General features: G+C 39.1%; 1 protein-coding gene across 2 annotated transcripts in view; it reads left to right on the top strand.

The window, feature by feature from the left end:
• elg1 (enhanced level of genomic instability 1) overlaps nt 1–15109 on the top strand; it is a 204063-nt gene that overhangs the window by 84634 nt on the left and 104320 nt on the right. For both annotated transcript variants that reach the window (XM_067139451.2, XM_067139450.2), the window contains 2 exons: nt 8819–9255; nt 9338–9489. In XM_067139451.2, the coding sequence (XP_066995552.2) occupies nt 8819–9255; nt 9338–9489 (589 nt within the window). The remainder of the gene's footprint in view (nt 1–8818; nt 9256–9337; nt 9490–15109) is intronic.

Here is a 15109-nt window from a genome sequence, read left to right as displayed (position 1 = left end):
ATAATTTTCTTATTTACAAGAAAAATGAGGGTTAGACTGTTTTTGTGGAGATGGCTTCAATTCTTACCCCCCACCAGTTTAGCAACTCTTGTTATGATTACTGCTTCACTGCTGTCCACATCTCATTATCCTTCTTCAGTTCCTGGTACATGTTAATTATAGCGTTATGAAGGGAGCATTGTTGATGGGCAGCTATGCTTTCCTTTCTGGAGGAGTTTTTACATACTTATCTTGTTACTTCAGCATATTAATTCAAAGGTTAGGATTAAATAATAATTATATCACTGTCATGAAACCGCTTACTTGAAGTCTTCAATAATCCTTTACTACGAGGGTAATCCCAAAAATAAGGTCTCCTATTTTGTTTATAAATACAGAACTCTGTTCGTTTGGCTGATGGTCACAATATTGTGAAGAGTGTTTCCCGCGCTCGTATATACACATGCAGACGCCGCGCTAAGGCACACAGTCTTGCCTTGGCAGCTGTTGAAAATGGAGTTCCCATTGAATGTTACCACCAAGTGCAAAGTGCGTGCATTTATTTGGTATTTGAACGCAAAAGGTACTAAACCGATTGAAATCAATCTCCAATTGATGAAGTGTATGGTGAGTCGTGCATGGATGTGAAAAATGTTCGTAAGTGGTGTAGAGAGTTTGCAGCCGGTCGGACTGAAATTCACGATGAATGAACAAAGGAGCGGGAGACCGTCAGTTTCCGTCGAGACAGTCGTGAAGGTTGAACAAATCATGTGTGAAGAACGGCGGATCACCCTGGATGATCTCTGTACTTTGGTTCCTGAGGTTTCCCGAAGTGCCGCTCACAACTTCCTGAAAAGCATGGCGGCGAGCTGGTATGACATGGGCATACAAAAACTGTCACAGCGTCTACGAAAATGCATCGACCGAAATGGTGACTATGTAGATAAATAGCTAAATGTTTGACCTGTAAAATGATGTAAACCATTGTAGAAATAAACAGGTCTATGTATTAATAAAAAAATAGGAGACCTTATTTTGGGATTACCTTCGTAACTAGGATATTATACTCTGTACATTATAGCTTCTAAACTGACATTTTGGGTGATTTTGGCTCTACCTGGTGACTGTGTGCAGAAACGAAGACATTCAACCAATCCAGAGCTATCACCCACATTGATTGATATCGGTTGAGTGCGATCTCGAAACCTTGTTGACAACTATTGTGTACATTCACCATGTGGTTAAGCTATTCCATTCGGTGTCTATGATATTCAGTACGGTTCACGATCTTTTGCATTTTCTTCAATAATTAGTGCTTTTGGTATTGTTGAAATGGCGTATGGCTTTTAGTGCCGGGAGTGTCCGAGGACATGTTCGGCTCGCCAGGTGCAGGTCTTTTGATTTGACGCCCATAGGTGACCTGCGCACCGTGATGGGGATGAAATGCTGATAAAGACGATACAGACACCCAGCCTCTGTGCCAGCGAAATTAACCAATAATGGTTAAAATTTCCGACCCTGCCGGGAATCGAACCCGGGACCCCTATGACCAAAGGCCAGCACGCTAACAATTTAGCCATGGAGCCAGACTTTGTATTGTTATTTCGATCCTATATCTCTCTAGTATAGTACAGTATGATGGTTTACAAATTAGCATGGCATAAGTTAGTACAATAGCCTATAGTTTTGTCAAGGTTTAATAATTCAGTGTAGCTGTAGTTTTATTTACTTGTTCATGTGTGCTGGTTAGTTCGTCTGTGTATGGCATGTCAGTGTAGTTCCAGGAAGACAAGTAGCAAGAAAGTGATTCTGAGGTCAGTGGAGTGTTCCCTTTGTAGGCCATACCTTCCTGAGCCATCCATTACCTGCGAGTAATTTGTTTTTTCCTCATTCTCCTTTATTCTTAATAATAATAATGCATTCTCGTTTTAGTGTTTGAATCTTGTTAGTAAGTGCATACTGCGTCTTTGAAGTTTTTGTGAATTTGTTTCACTCGTAATTCATTATCTTTTCTGAGTACGATATTACATGATACAAAGGCTGTATGGTGTGGTTGTATTGCATCAGCAGTTCTCGCAGCTGTAGAGCATTGGCAACATAGGTAAGGTGATACTCATGTGTCAATTTAGAAGTAAACCTGTGTGGAGCATAAGTAGGCCTATATTATTTGAACATGCCGCAATTTTTTAATAATTTAATCCTAATAGATTTACAATCCTGATGAAAAAAAATCAGTTACACTTGCTCATGTCTCATTTGTTACAGTAGAAGGCATTTCTCTTTAGTTTTGCCTTAGTTAATAACAGTTGAAGCACATCCATCCCAAGAGACATAAGTAATCTATACCAGCTAAGTTCCTAAGTCTGTCAAAATTAATTTTTGATTAAAGAAATCATAGAAAATACCTGAAAAAAGAAAACATTTAACAGCAGATCAGCAGATTATACCTGAAAAAAAAAAAAAACATAGTTAAAATAGAATGACTTACTTCGTTCTTGAAAGATCATCAGATTCTCTCAAATCACACTTTAAAAAACAAATTATGAATTGATTCATAGTATTGAGAAGTGTAAAACCATTTCTGTCTCCACTCTTCTAAGCATTTTTGAAATTTTATAACTTTCAGTATATTAATGAAGTACTCCTCACGTGGTTCTTCTCTTCTCACTGGTCCACCTAGGAGTGCAACATTTTGCAATATGCTGTCACTCTCATTGCACCAGCTGGCTTGTTTACTATAACTTTATCACGTTCCGGTGATGTTGTAGGGCTTTGTAGCGAGGTCTACAAGAAAGACAGGCCATGGCCCGGTAAAGTCACGTGACTAGGCCAGTCTTAGGACTGGTGGAGTTAAGCCGATTAGCACGTGTTCTTGCAGTAATATTGCTAGAATATTGTGAATTATGGAAGTAATGTACGGAGATTTTGTGTTTATGTGGAATATATTGGTGTTGTATGACAGTTTGACAGTTCCTTACATTGACAGTTTTGTGTATGGAAGTGTAAGTTGGCCGTGTGGTTAGGAGCGCGCATCTCTGAGCTTGCATCCGGGAGATAGTAGGTTCGAGCCCCACTGTCGGTAACCCTGAAGATGGTTTTACGTGGGCTTTTCCTTCTTAATTCGATCCTCTAAGATCAGATATAAAGTCAGGATTTCTTCATGTGTTCCTACATTTCTTCTGAAGCCAAACTGATCTTCTCCCATCTCAGCTTCAACTTGTCTTTTCGTTCTTCTGTAAATAATACGTGTTAAAATTTTGCAGGCATGGGATACTAAAGTAATGGTGCGGTAGTTTCCACACTTGTCAGCACCGCCTTTCTTGGGAATAGGTAGGCAAAATGCTTCTGAAAACTATACACTCGGAGTATGCATCAGAGAGTCCTGTGAAACTGAAGTGATTAAAATACAACTGAGTAATGTGGGGCCAAGTTTGGTTGGTGAGGTTAGATTTGGAGGGAAGGAGTTAGGTTTTCACATAAGATGCCACAAAACTAACTTAGGTTGTTACCCTGAGACTTGATGGAACAAAGGTTATTAACGTGAGATTTTATGAAGGCGAGTTAGGTTAACGAGATTTGATGATCATGATGATGCTTGTTGTTTAAAGGGGCCTAACATCGAGGTCATCGGCCCCTAATGGTACGAAATGAAATTTAAAAAAAGTTCAAATTCATCCACTGGCCAAAATAAAATAAAAAATGTCATGAAGAATGAATGGATGGACATGAACCGAACAAAAAAACAAAAAACAAACCAAAAACAGTTGATCGGACTCAAAAAAAGATCGTATATAATAGTATTACTGACCAAGGGACCACTTATGAAGTACAACCCTGAATCGAGAATGCTTGATGTCTAAAGGGGTCCAAAATCCAGGTCTAGGGCCCCTCAAAATGGTACATGTCGCGAGTAAAGTAGAACCATGGTAGTTGTCATGTTGGGATACTAATCAAAAGACTCACGGTGTTCCACACAAGATGGTGCTACTCACAAGTATTGTACTTCGCACAGGTAACGCAGACTTATGGTGTTTCTCACTCAATGGCGCCACTCACAGCCAACGCAAACCGATAAGGTTCCTCATCTAGGTGTACTAACCACAGGGACTCGCACTATCCCGTGGTGTTCCTCCCATAGTGGGTACTAATCACAGGCAACGCAGACCCATGGTGCCGCTCATATAGCGGTACAACTCTCAGGCTATGCCCAGACCCGCGGTGTTGCTCACATGGGTACGACGCATGGGTACTGGAAACCCCCAGGCCAGCCTCTTTACTGCTACTGATCACAAACCTATTTCGTACCTAATATAGTGGTACTACTCGCAAGTACAGGCAACCCATGGTGTTCCCCGCATGATGGTACAAATCAAAAGTAGTTTCATGGTTCTAATTCAATAATCCCTTGGTGGCCCCTTTTAGTCGCCTCTCACGACAGGCAGGGGATACCATGGGTGTATTATTTGTCTGCGTCCCCCACCCACAGGGGGTAAAGAGAGAAAAAAAAGGATGATGATGATGATGATGATGATGATGATGATGATGATGATGATGATGCTTGTTGTTTGAAGGGGCCTAACATCGAGATCATCGGCCCCTAATGGTATGAAATGAAATTGCAACAAAAGGTTCAAAATCATCAAAATAAGAAAAATGTCATGAAGAATGAAGGGATGTATATGAAACCAAAAAAAAAAAAAAAAACCCCAGTGGATCCAACGCAAAAAAAGATCATATATAGCAGTATTACCAAGGGACCACTTATAATGCGCAATCTTGAATCGAGTATGCTTGATGTCTAGAGGGGTTCAAAATCCAGGTCTAAGGCCCCTCAAAATGGTACTTATCGTTAGTAAAGTAGAACCATGGTATTTGTCATGTTGGGGTACTAATCAAAAGTAGCGAAGACTCAAATGTGTACGTAACTTCAGCATTCTCTTCAGTCAGCAATGTTAAGCTGCAATACGCAAATTTGTACAAAAATTGTATATATTACAACTTCACTACTGTGAATTTAGAGGTAATACGTTAATATCCTATTTATTTACAGATATGTGAAAACTCGAAAATGCCTAGCGCTGTAGTGTCTTCAGCTGTTGGTCAAATTATGACACAGAAGTTGGAAAAATGTTGAACTTTTCTGTAGCGACAGATGAAAGCCATGGTAGGCTCTGGCTTTGTCACATTCCGACTGATTTTTCTAAATGGAAAAGCCCAATAGCAAGTTATGCATAAAACATTTTGATGAGCCGTACATAATTCGACTAGATATGGGTATGGTTAAGGGAGAATTGAAAGTGTTTGCTAGAATACATTAATACATTACCATTAAAGACTGTTATGCCTTTCAGCATTCAGTCTGCAAGCCTCTGTGAATTTACTAAACGTCGCCACAATCCTCTATTTGCAACAAGTGCTGTGGCCTCATTTAGTTCTATACCTCTTATCTTTAAATCGTTAGAAACTGAGTCTAACCATCGTCGTCTTGGTCTCCCTCTACTTCTCTTCCCCTCCATAACAGAGTCCATTATTCTCCTAGGTAACCTATCCTCCTCCATTAGCCTCACATGACCCCACCACCGAAGCCAGTTTATGCATACAGCTTCATCCATCGAGTTCATTCCTAAATTAGCCTTTATCTCCTCATTCCGAGTACCCTCTGGCCAATGTTCCCACCTGTTTGTACCAGCAATCATTCTTGCTACTTTCATGTCTGTTACTTCTAACTTATGAATAAGATATCCTGAGTCCACCCAGCTTTTGCTCCCGTAGAGCAAAGTTGGTCTGAAAACAGACCGATGTAAAGATAGTTTCATCCGGGAGCTGACTTCCTTCTCACAGAATACTACTGATCGCAACTGCGAGCTCAGTGCATCAGCTTTACTACATCTTGATTCAATCTCACTTACTATATTACCATCCTTGGAGAACACACAACCTAAAAACTTGAAATTATCGACCTGTTCTAGCTTTGTATCACCAATCTGATATTCAGTTTTGTTGAATTTCTTACCTACTGATATCAGTTTAGTCTTTGAAAGGCTAATATTCATACTATACTCATTGCACTTGGATGCAGTTGTGATACCTAATTCATTGCTTGTCATGACTACTGTTTGTAATGTATATTTCCTACCAGGCCAGCCTCTTAATATCCAGGGGCCGATGACCTAGCTGTTAGGCCCCTTTAAAGAATGAACATCATCATCATCTTAATATCAATGATGAAATTGACTTTATTGATAAGCTCCCAATGCCTTTCCTACTGTTGGGTGATAATGCTAATTACCCATTTAGGATGTTCTTTATCAATTATGAGGTTCTGAAATGCCTTGTCGCAGTGGAAATTTATTAGATATGCTGATAGGAGAGCTGGATTTATGCTTTTTGAATACAGGGGAACCGAATCATTTGATTGTTATGTGTGGAACTTTTTTCCATTTATATTAGTCTGTGCAGACATGTGCTTGTTCCCTTGTTTTGGTGGGCTGCACATGACTACCTCTGTGGCATGACCATTTTCCTATTTTTACTTCGTTGAAGTAGAAATCTATCAAGACAACTCCTCGATGGATTCTGAAACATGCTGATTGGCCAAATAGTGACTGGGATAGCCAGAGTGGAGACTTATGTCACACAAATTATTCTTGTTGCTGCTGAGGAGCCCATTCCATCTTTTTCAGGAATTCCTCTTTGCTCTTTTTGCTCGTTGCTGGACTGATGGGATAGCGGTAGCTATGCAAGAGCGACGTCATGCTCATAAACACTTTCAAAGGCAGACCAGTTCGGCCAAATTGATAATATTTAAAAATCTCCATGCTGAGGTGTGAGTTCTTGTTAGAGTAAGAAAGCTTCATGGGAAAGGTATGTGTCATCCATGATGGCTCATACACTATCATCTCAGATATGGACTAAACTCCAACGCATTTTAGGTATACAAAAATCATCTGTTACACTGGGAATTTCCATTGTTGGCTCTTTATCATCACTGATCCATTCCTTGGTTGCCAGTCGTCTAGCAAGTCACTTTACGGGTGTGTCTGGTTGCAGGAATTATTATTCTGAATGCCTTGCTCTGAAACATGAGGGAGAATGCTATCATCTATGTTGTTTGACTCACAGTCCAGAGGGTTATAACGTGCCCTTTATGGAGTAGGAACTCTGAAGTACCTGGGCACTATGTAAGAACATGGCTCGTGGACCAGATAGCGTTCATAACCAGATGTTGAAGTACCTCAACAAGGATAGTGTACACTATCTTTTAAGAGTGTTTAACCAAATCTGATTAGAGGGTGAGTTTCCATCTCAGTGGTAAAGAAGGAATATTGATTCCTCTCCTGAAGTCTGACAAAGACCGTAAGTACGCAGGAAGCTACAGACCAATGTGCTTGACGAATTGTCTGTGTAAGCTGTTTGAGAGGATGGTGAATTAACAACCTCTGTCTGGAGGAGAAAGGACTGTTTTCCAATTACCAGTACCAGTGTGGTTATTGAGCAGCTTGATCAACTACTGACCACCTGGTATGCCTGGAGAGTTCAGTTCAGAGCACTGTTCTCCAAAAACAACATTCTGACTGTTTTCTTTGATTTGGGAAAAGCTAATCACCACATGGTGATGTGGCATCCTTTCATCTCTCCATCACTGGAAATTCCAAGGTAAGTTGGTGGTATTCATTGCAAATTTTTTGTCCATCCGTCTATTCTGTGTTCAGATATGGAGAGTATATTTATGCAATACCATGTTCAGGAACCTGGAATGGAATCCCTTAGGGATCAGTTCTGAGCATTGCTCTTTTTGCGATTGTTATTAATGCTATTATTTTTGCTGCTGGTTCAGCAATCATAATATGGCAGTTACAGCAGACTGTTTGGAGAGTGGAACTATGAACTTTACAGTGTAGCTTCTGGTTTTTAACAGACAAGACCACTGTTGTCCATTTTTTTTCTGGAAGCCTGCTCTCCATCATCCTGAGCTTTATAGTGGAGACATACTGTTTCCTTGGGCTCATTTTTGTTAGTAAATGTATTAAAAGTCAAATGAGTTAAGGAAGTGGATATTTGAGATATTTTATCAGCACAAAGTGGTGGCTAATTGTACTAAGCTCCTTCGTTTTTATAGGGCACATATTTAATCCATTTTACACTACAGCAGTGCAGCATATGGATCAGCTTGAAAAATTGTTCTGAATAAACTGAATAATGTCCATTACAGCAGAATTAGGCTGGCAGTCGGAGCTATCCATGCAAGTCCCGTAGCCAGCCTGCTCGCTGAGTCTGGTGTAGCTACCTTACACCTAAAATGCAAGCAAGTGCTGTTGTCGTATGCTGCAAATCTACAGCAGATACCACTTCTCCCACGCTATCCTTGTGTATTCCATTACCAGAATCACGGGCTGAGTAGTGCCCTACTGCTTCTTCCTTTTTGCATTCGGGAGATGCTGGGTTTGAACCCCACTGATGGCAGGCCTGAAGATGTGACCTTTAACTATGACTTGTGACTTGTGAGACTGATGTGTTCCAGTGCTGGAGAGTACCCATGTGTCATTACATTACTTTTCTTTTAAAGGCTTCTGGGATGTACTGTGCACTGTTAATATTCTCTGGAGGCAAGTGTGGGCTAGGGCTCTCCACATCATGATTCCACCTTATTTGGCCAATGGAAGAAGTAAATTTGATTCATTGATCATATCAATTATCTGAAGAAAAATGTGTGGTATTAGCTTCTGACAATGAAATCAAAGCAAATTCTTAAAAAAACTGAAAGGCTGGGTGTATATTTTTATGTATTGTTGAATATGATCTTGTGTACTTTCTGATGAAGTTTTCTTTTCTCCCTTAGATTTTGTCGTGGTATTGAAGATCCTGATCTCCAGGGAAAAGAGAATTCATGTGGGAGAAATGCTGGAGACTACCGTCGTGCAAACGGAGTGCAAACCCGGTTAAGATCTTCTGTTAAACGTAATAGTGTGGAAAGCAGTAAAAATCATAATGTAAACCTGTACTGTGGAAAGACTTTAACCATTCAGCAAGCACTGAAGGAAATATCTGGTCAGAAATCAGTGGGATTTTCTATTTCTCATACATTTAAAATGCTGAAAATGAGAAATCGTCAGCTAGACAACAACGAGGACTCTGCAATAAGTGTGTCTAACCGTGCTTGGGTGGATAAATACCGACCAATATCTTTGAATGATATGGTAGGAAATGAAGAGAGTTTCCTCAAACTCCGAAATTGGTTGGACAAAGCTAAGACTTCTAAATCTTGTCAACAAAGAGGTAGACTTTATTTTTTATTGGTGATTTTATAATAAACTGAACTACAAGGTTACTGATATTGAATGTTTTTTCTGTTGTGTAGAATGTGATGATAGTGATGATGACTTTGTGATTGGTGACGAGGTCAAAGATTGTTTAAGCAAAGACCATATGCAAGGAATGATAATTTATGGTCCTAATGGATGTGGGAAGACCTCTGCTGTATACGCTGTTGCAAATGACCTTGGTTTTAAGGTATTTAAAAATAATTTTACTCATCATTCTTCACCTCAGAATTTACTAAACTTGTTTCTTCAACATTGTGATCAGTGAAAATGATTACTAATCTTGTTTTCTAGGGACACTGCATGCAATGTAATGTATTTCTATTCCTATATACAGTGAAACCTCTTTAATACGTTTTTCATTAACATGTTTTCCCGCTTAGCACTTGCAAATTTGAAGCCCTGACGCCCATTGTATTAAATCTGTATAAAAAAAATACCTCACTTAACACATCACAATTTTTCGCCTTTACCGCTTAGTACGATCATATATTCCCCAGACCTGAAAATGTTCTTTGTCATCCCTTGTGTACGGAATGTGATTTCCAACACAGATAAGAGCCCTCGCCACGGGTCGGTCGGAGAATGTTGCGCGATAAGAGGTAATGACCTTGAATTCTTGAACACCGAGTATATTGAGCCTTCGAGGGGCAAGCTGTTAGCTTAGGTAAAGTTGAGTTTTGCTTCATTGATTGGCAGCAAAGACTTTACACTAGAACAAGACAGGACATTGTTAAGTCAAATTACAGTAATAGATTCCACTGCGGCTAGGAGCGCTGAATTCAGTTTTCACACTTTTTTTTTCTTTCAAAGCTGTCCTGTTGACATACATGGCTTATGGCTGGGAGTCATCCGAAATTATGCGGAAATTACCGCCACAAAATGTGTAACAGAAGTGTAACTCTAGCAACCGTGCAGCCGTTGGTGGATGGTCATGACCAAGAGACATATCTATGATTATTTGATTTTCTCAATGGGAAAAGTGGTTTATTTTTTGTTCTATGTTCTTTGTTCTATGGAAAGGTCTTTGTTGTCAGTGAGACTGTTGAATAACCCAGTGTGCTTGATTGTGCTTGTAGCCTATTTTGCATTCCAATCAGAAGTTAGAAATTTATTTATTCAAAATCATTCTTTCCAACTTTGGAAACTTTCCTTCGCACACTCGTTTTCTTTTTCCATTTCTATTTTGCTTATAAGCATTTTCAATTTTGTCTCGGTTGCCCACAGTAGTGTTCAAAGTAGAAGGTGCTAGTTTTAACATTCGTGCCAACTCTATGCGCTTAAGATGTGGATTCCTATCTACTTCATGAAGGATTTTAATTTTTTCTTCATTAGTGAGTGGTTTCACGACCCTTTTCTTATCCAGAGCTAGGCTATCACAACACAGATACCGTATGTACCGTGCTACTGAACTTCTCACGATTATCCTATTAGTCCGTAAGTAGGCTGTCACGTGACGAAAATCACTTTACTTCTATTTACCACTCAACACAATAAATTGAATGTAATGCCAATAACTGTTCTTGTGATAAGATGATTCAAATCAGTGTGGTACGGCTGAAGTTAAAATAAGTTTATAGTGCAGCAATAGCAAATCTTCGACAGGTCATTTGTGGGTGCCGTTAAGTAATAAGGCTTCCATATACTGTAGGCATATTCCATTAAAAAGTTACGTAAAGATGCAGGCAATGGTAAAGCGGTGTACCATTCACATAAAAATACAAACTGCTAGTTTGACAGTTGGCATATTTTTATTATTAACCGGCGGGTCTGTCCGAACCAATGCCGAGTACTGCCGAAGTTTTGTGTTCAAGATGGCGGCCAAAGGCGTTTAATCGCGTATGGCGAGTATAACCTCGCAAGAAATTCATGCTCGAACAAAGTGACCAGAAAAAAACAGTATTTAATTACCCACTGGTCAGAAACCTAAGGCTTCAAGTAACAATTCATTATACAACTGTTTTAGGAAGAAAGTGATCTGCTATAATATGTAGGTACTGTAGGTACTTCTATGAGGCCAAGGGCAAAATAATGTCATACTTGTTCTTCCTTGTTTTTTTACATCTGTTAAAAGTCTCTTGTTACTGTAATAGGCTCCAATAGAGAGTTATTGATATTTGTTCTCTCGACTTTTTCACACTTTTTAGTGCTCTCCTTTATCTCCTGAAGCACTACACACACAATGTAAAATGTTGTACTAATGTGTAGTGATACCATCTCCCTGTTGGATAGTTTTTAATAGGATATTCGATAGTACGTTTTCCCACTTAACACGATTTTTTTCGTCGTCCTCTACAGAAACATACTAACGAGGTTTCACTGTATTAGCTCTGCTTTAATATGTGAGGCCCAGTAAACCTTAAGGAAGCGTGCCTGCATGATTTACGTTAGGACTCACGCGGGGTAAATAAATTTATCTTCATTTTTAGACTTATTTCTCATTACGAATAGGCTTTTTATTGAAAAATTGCTTTAAGCACCAAACACTTATTTACAATGAATTACGAATCAGCTTGTTAATGAGAAATATATACTAAACACTTATTTATGTACTTGGATGCATTTTTGTCTCACTGAAAAACCTTCAGGACTATTTTTCCGTTATGAATAGGCTTTTTATTGAAAAACATGCACTAAACACTTATTTACCTACTTGGACACATTTTTGTCTCGCTGAGATACTTTCCAGACTATTTGTCACTATGAATAAGCTTTTTATTGACAAATCTGCACTAAAGAGTTATTTACAAATTTATGAATAAACTAGCTGTCTTTGTGGTTTTCCTAACTACAATTAATTAACTTAGGCCATTGCAAAAATGTCAGTAGGAATGTAGGGATTAAGAGCAATGTCATCATATAAAATACTCAAATGAACACATTTTTTCATTTTTAACGATGCCGATCTAACAATCCAAAGTTCCAGTGCTGGTATGACCAAGCTGCAGACAGCCGTGAACACTCTTCTGCCATTGTTCCGTTAAATATACACACTGCTCATTCCAATGAGTGCCTCAGAGTAGGGATTGGATAGCTCAAATGCTATGATGGACCAGTGTGTTACATACCAACAGTATCAGAAAATGTATGAACCAGAGGAATGGCATGCTTAAGAAGAAAGTTATCTAACTCCCCAGCTACTTCCCGCCAATATTCAGGCAGGCTGTTATACTCGGTACGACCGGGCGAGCTGGCCGTGCGGTTAGGGGCACGCAGCTGTGAGTTTGTATTTGGGAGGTAGTGGGTTCGAAAACCACTGTCGACAGCCCTGAAGATGGTTTTCCGTTGTCTCCCATTTTCACACCAGGCAAATACTGGGGCTGTACCGCAATTAACACCAGGGCTGCTTCCTTTCCACTCCTAACCCTTTCCTATCCCATCATCGCCATAATACCTATCTGTGTCGGTGCGACGTTAAGGAAGTAAAAAATATTCGGTATATAGCAGTAATTCATTCTATCGGACATGACTGGCAACAGAAGACACAAAGCACATCACAACAAACAATGGTCAATGTAATGTTGTTATTGTTCAATATTATGAGCTTTCTGTATTGTAGGCCTTCACATTTAGTTTTCTTTCGAATCTGTGATATTACGGCATCTTACAAAATTATTTATAGCGTGGACTGTAGTTCCTTATTCCTCGACTTTACGTAACGATTTTCATTAAATTCTGTCTACCCGTTTTCTCGTGACTTGGCGCTGATATGGACTTAGCAACAAAAATCCAAATTCATAAATATCTCGGTTATCATAGCCGGTACGGTAAAAATGTATAAGACATAAATAATCGACCAAGCTCGATAGCTGCAGTCGCTTAAGTGCGGCCAGTATCCAGTATTCAGGAGATAGTGGGTTCGAACCCCACCGTCGGCAGCCCTGAAAATGGTTTTCCGTGGTTTCCCATTTTCACACCAGGCAAATGCTGGGGCTGTACCTTCATTAAGGCCACGGCCGCTTCCTTCCCATTCCTAGCCCTTCCCTGTCCCATTGTCGCCATAAGACCTGTCTGTGTCGGTGCGACGTTAAGCAACTAGCAAAAAAAATAAAGCGTAAATGATCGGAAATTTAATACTATATAACTTTAATTATGTAGTATTTGTCGATAGGACCACTAATAACACAAATATTTGAGAATTACATTTTAGGCCTTCCCCTAAACTGCCATTCCACTGAGTGTGAATAAAATTTTTTATAGCCTAGAATGTAACAACTTATTTCTCAACTTTGCATACCGATTTTCATTAAGATAGGACCACTACTTACATAAATATTTGAGAATTAAATTTTAGGCCTTTCCCTAAACTACCATCTCTTTCAGTGTGAATATGATTATTTATAGCCTAGATTGTAACAGCTTATTTCCCGACTTTGCATACCGATTTTCATTAAGATAGGACCACTAATTACATAAATATTTGAGAATTAAATTTTAGGCCTTCCCCTAAACTACCATTTCTCTCAGCGTGTATAAGATTATTTATGGCCTAGATTGTAGCGACTTATTTTCCACCTTTCAATACCGATTTTCATTAAATTCTCCTCAACCGTTTTCTCGTGATGCGTGTACAGACAGACAGACAGACAGACAGACAGACAGACAGACAGACAGACAGACAGACAGACAGACAGACATAAATTACGGAAAATTAAAAAGTGTATTTCTTTGCTACCATGTACACGACCGATACACAAATACCATCCTTATTAAATTTTGAGCAATGTACAGACAAAGCTCTTATTTTATATATATAGATTATGAATAAGCTTTTCATTGAAACATCTGCACTGAACACTTGAATTATGAATAATATTTTTATTGAAAAATATATACTAAATATCTCCGAGAGGACTCTACCAGATTCTCGGTGTGGTTTCCAAGCCTCCAGAGGTACCGTTGATGTGACTTTTGTGCAAGGCAACTGGAACAAAAATACAGAGCACAACAGAAACCTTTCTGTTTTGTGTTTCATGACCTGGAAAAGGCCTTCGATAGTGTTCCAAGACTTGCTATGTGGGTGGGGTTCTGAGACACTTTTACTGTCCTGAGCATTTTTTGGCCCTAGTTGCATGCACTTCATGATGGTATGACTGGACAGAGTCTCCATCAAAACAACTTCTCTGAACTATTCCTAATCACACATGGATTGAAGCAGGGTGGCTTACTTGCTCCAACTCTGTTTGCCTTGTACCTGGCAGCCACACTTTCTGAAACAACAGACAACCCTGGAGTAGAGATTATATACCGTCAAACGGGATGATTTCGGACGGTTTTGAGGTTATTTTCTTCTTAACTCACGAAGGGAATCTTAAATTGTACTGTTTATCATCCTAATAATGAGGAATTTAACCAATTAATGCAATACCCTACAAATGAAAAATATACGCCAACGCAGGTTTTCCTGAGAAAACAAAAAGTAGTGTCTGAATTCAGCTGTACTTTGGGGTGATTTCGGACGCACATGCATTTTAAACCGCTGCCCGAAGTTTCAAAGGTATTAAGTGATTTCGGACATAAATAGTCCTTAATTTTAATTCTTCGTTCTTTTTGCTTTAGTTTTTTGATATTTAAAGTGTTCTGAGGGTGTCCAAAATATGACTAGCTGGTTAAAATCATTGTGATGATAAATGTAATGTGTTACTGATCGATCTTTTTTTTTTCTGACAAGGTAAATGTAAAGTTTTCCGGTCTCAATTGAAATATTAATAGTTATGAACTGTACAGAGATCCTACTGAGAAATCTTAATTTTTCTTACAAACGATACAAAACTCAGAGCAAATAAAAGGTCAGTACAATAAACATGTAG

The sequence above is a fragment of the Anabrus simplex genome, chromosome 2 (genome assembly GCF_040414725.1).
Source record: "Anabrus simplex isolate iqAnaSimp1 chromosome 2, ASM4041472v1, whole genome shotgun sequence".
NCBI classification, from domain to species: Eukaryota; Metazoa; Arthropoda; class Insecta; order Orthoptera; family Tettigoniidae; genus Anabrus; species Anabrus simplex.
The sequence above is the reverse complement of the archived record's forward strand: the minus strand, read 5'-3'. Positions and strand labels throughout refer to the sequence as shown.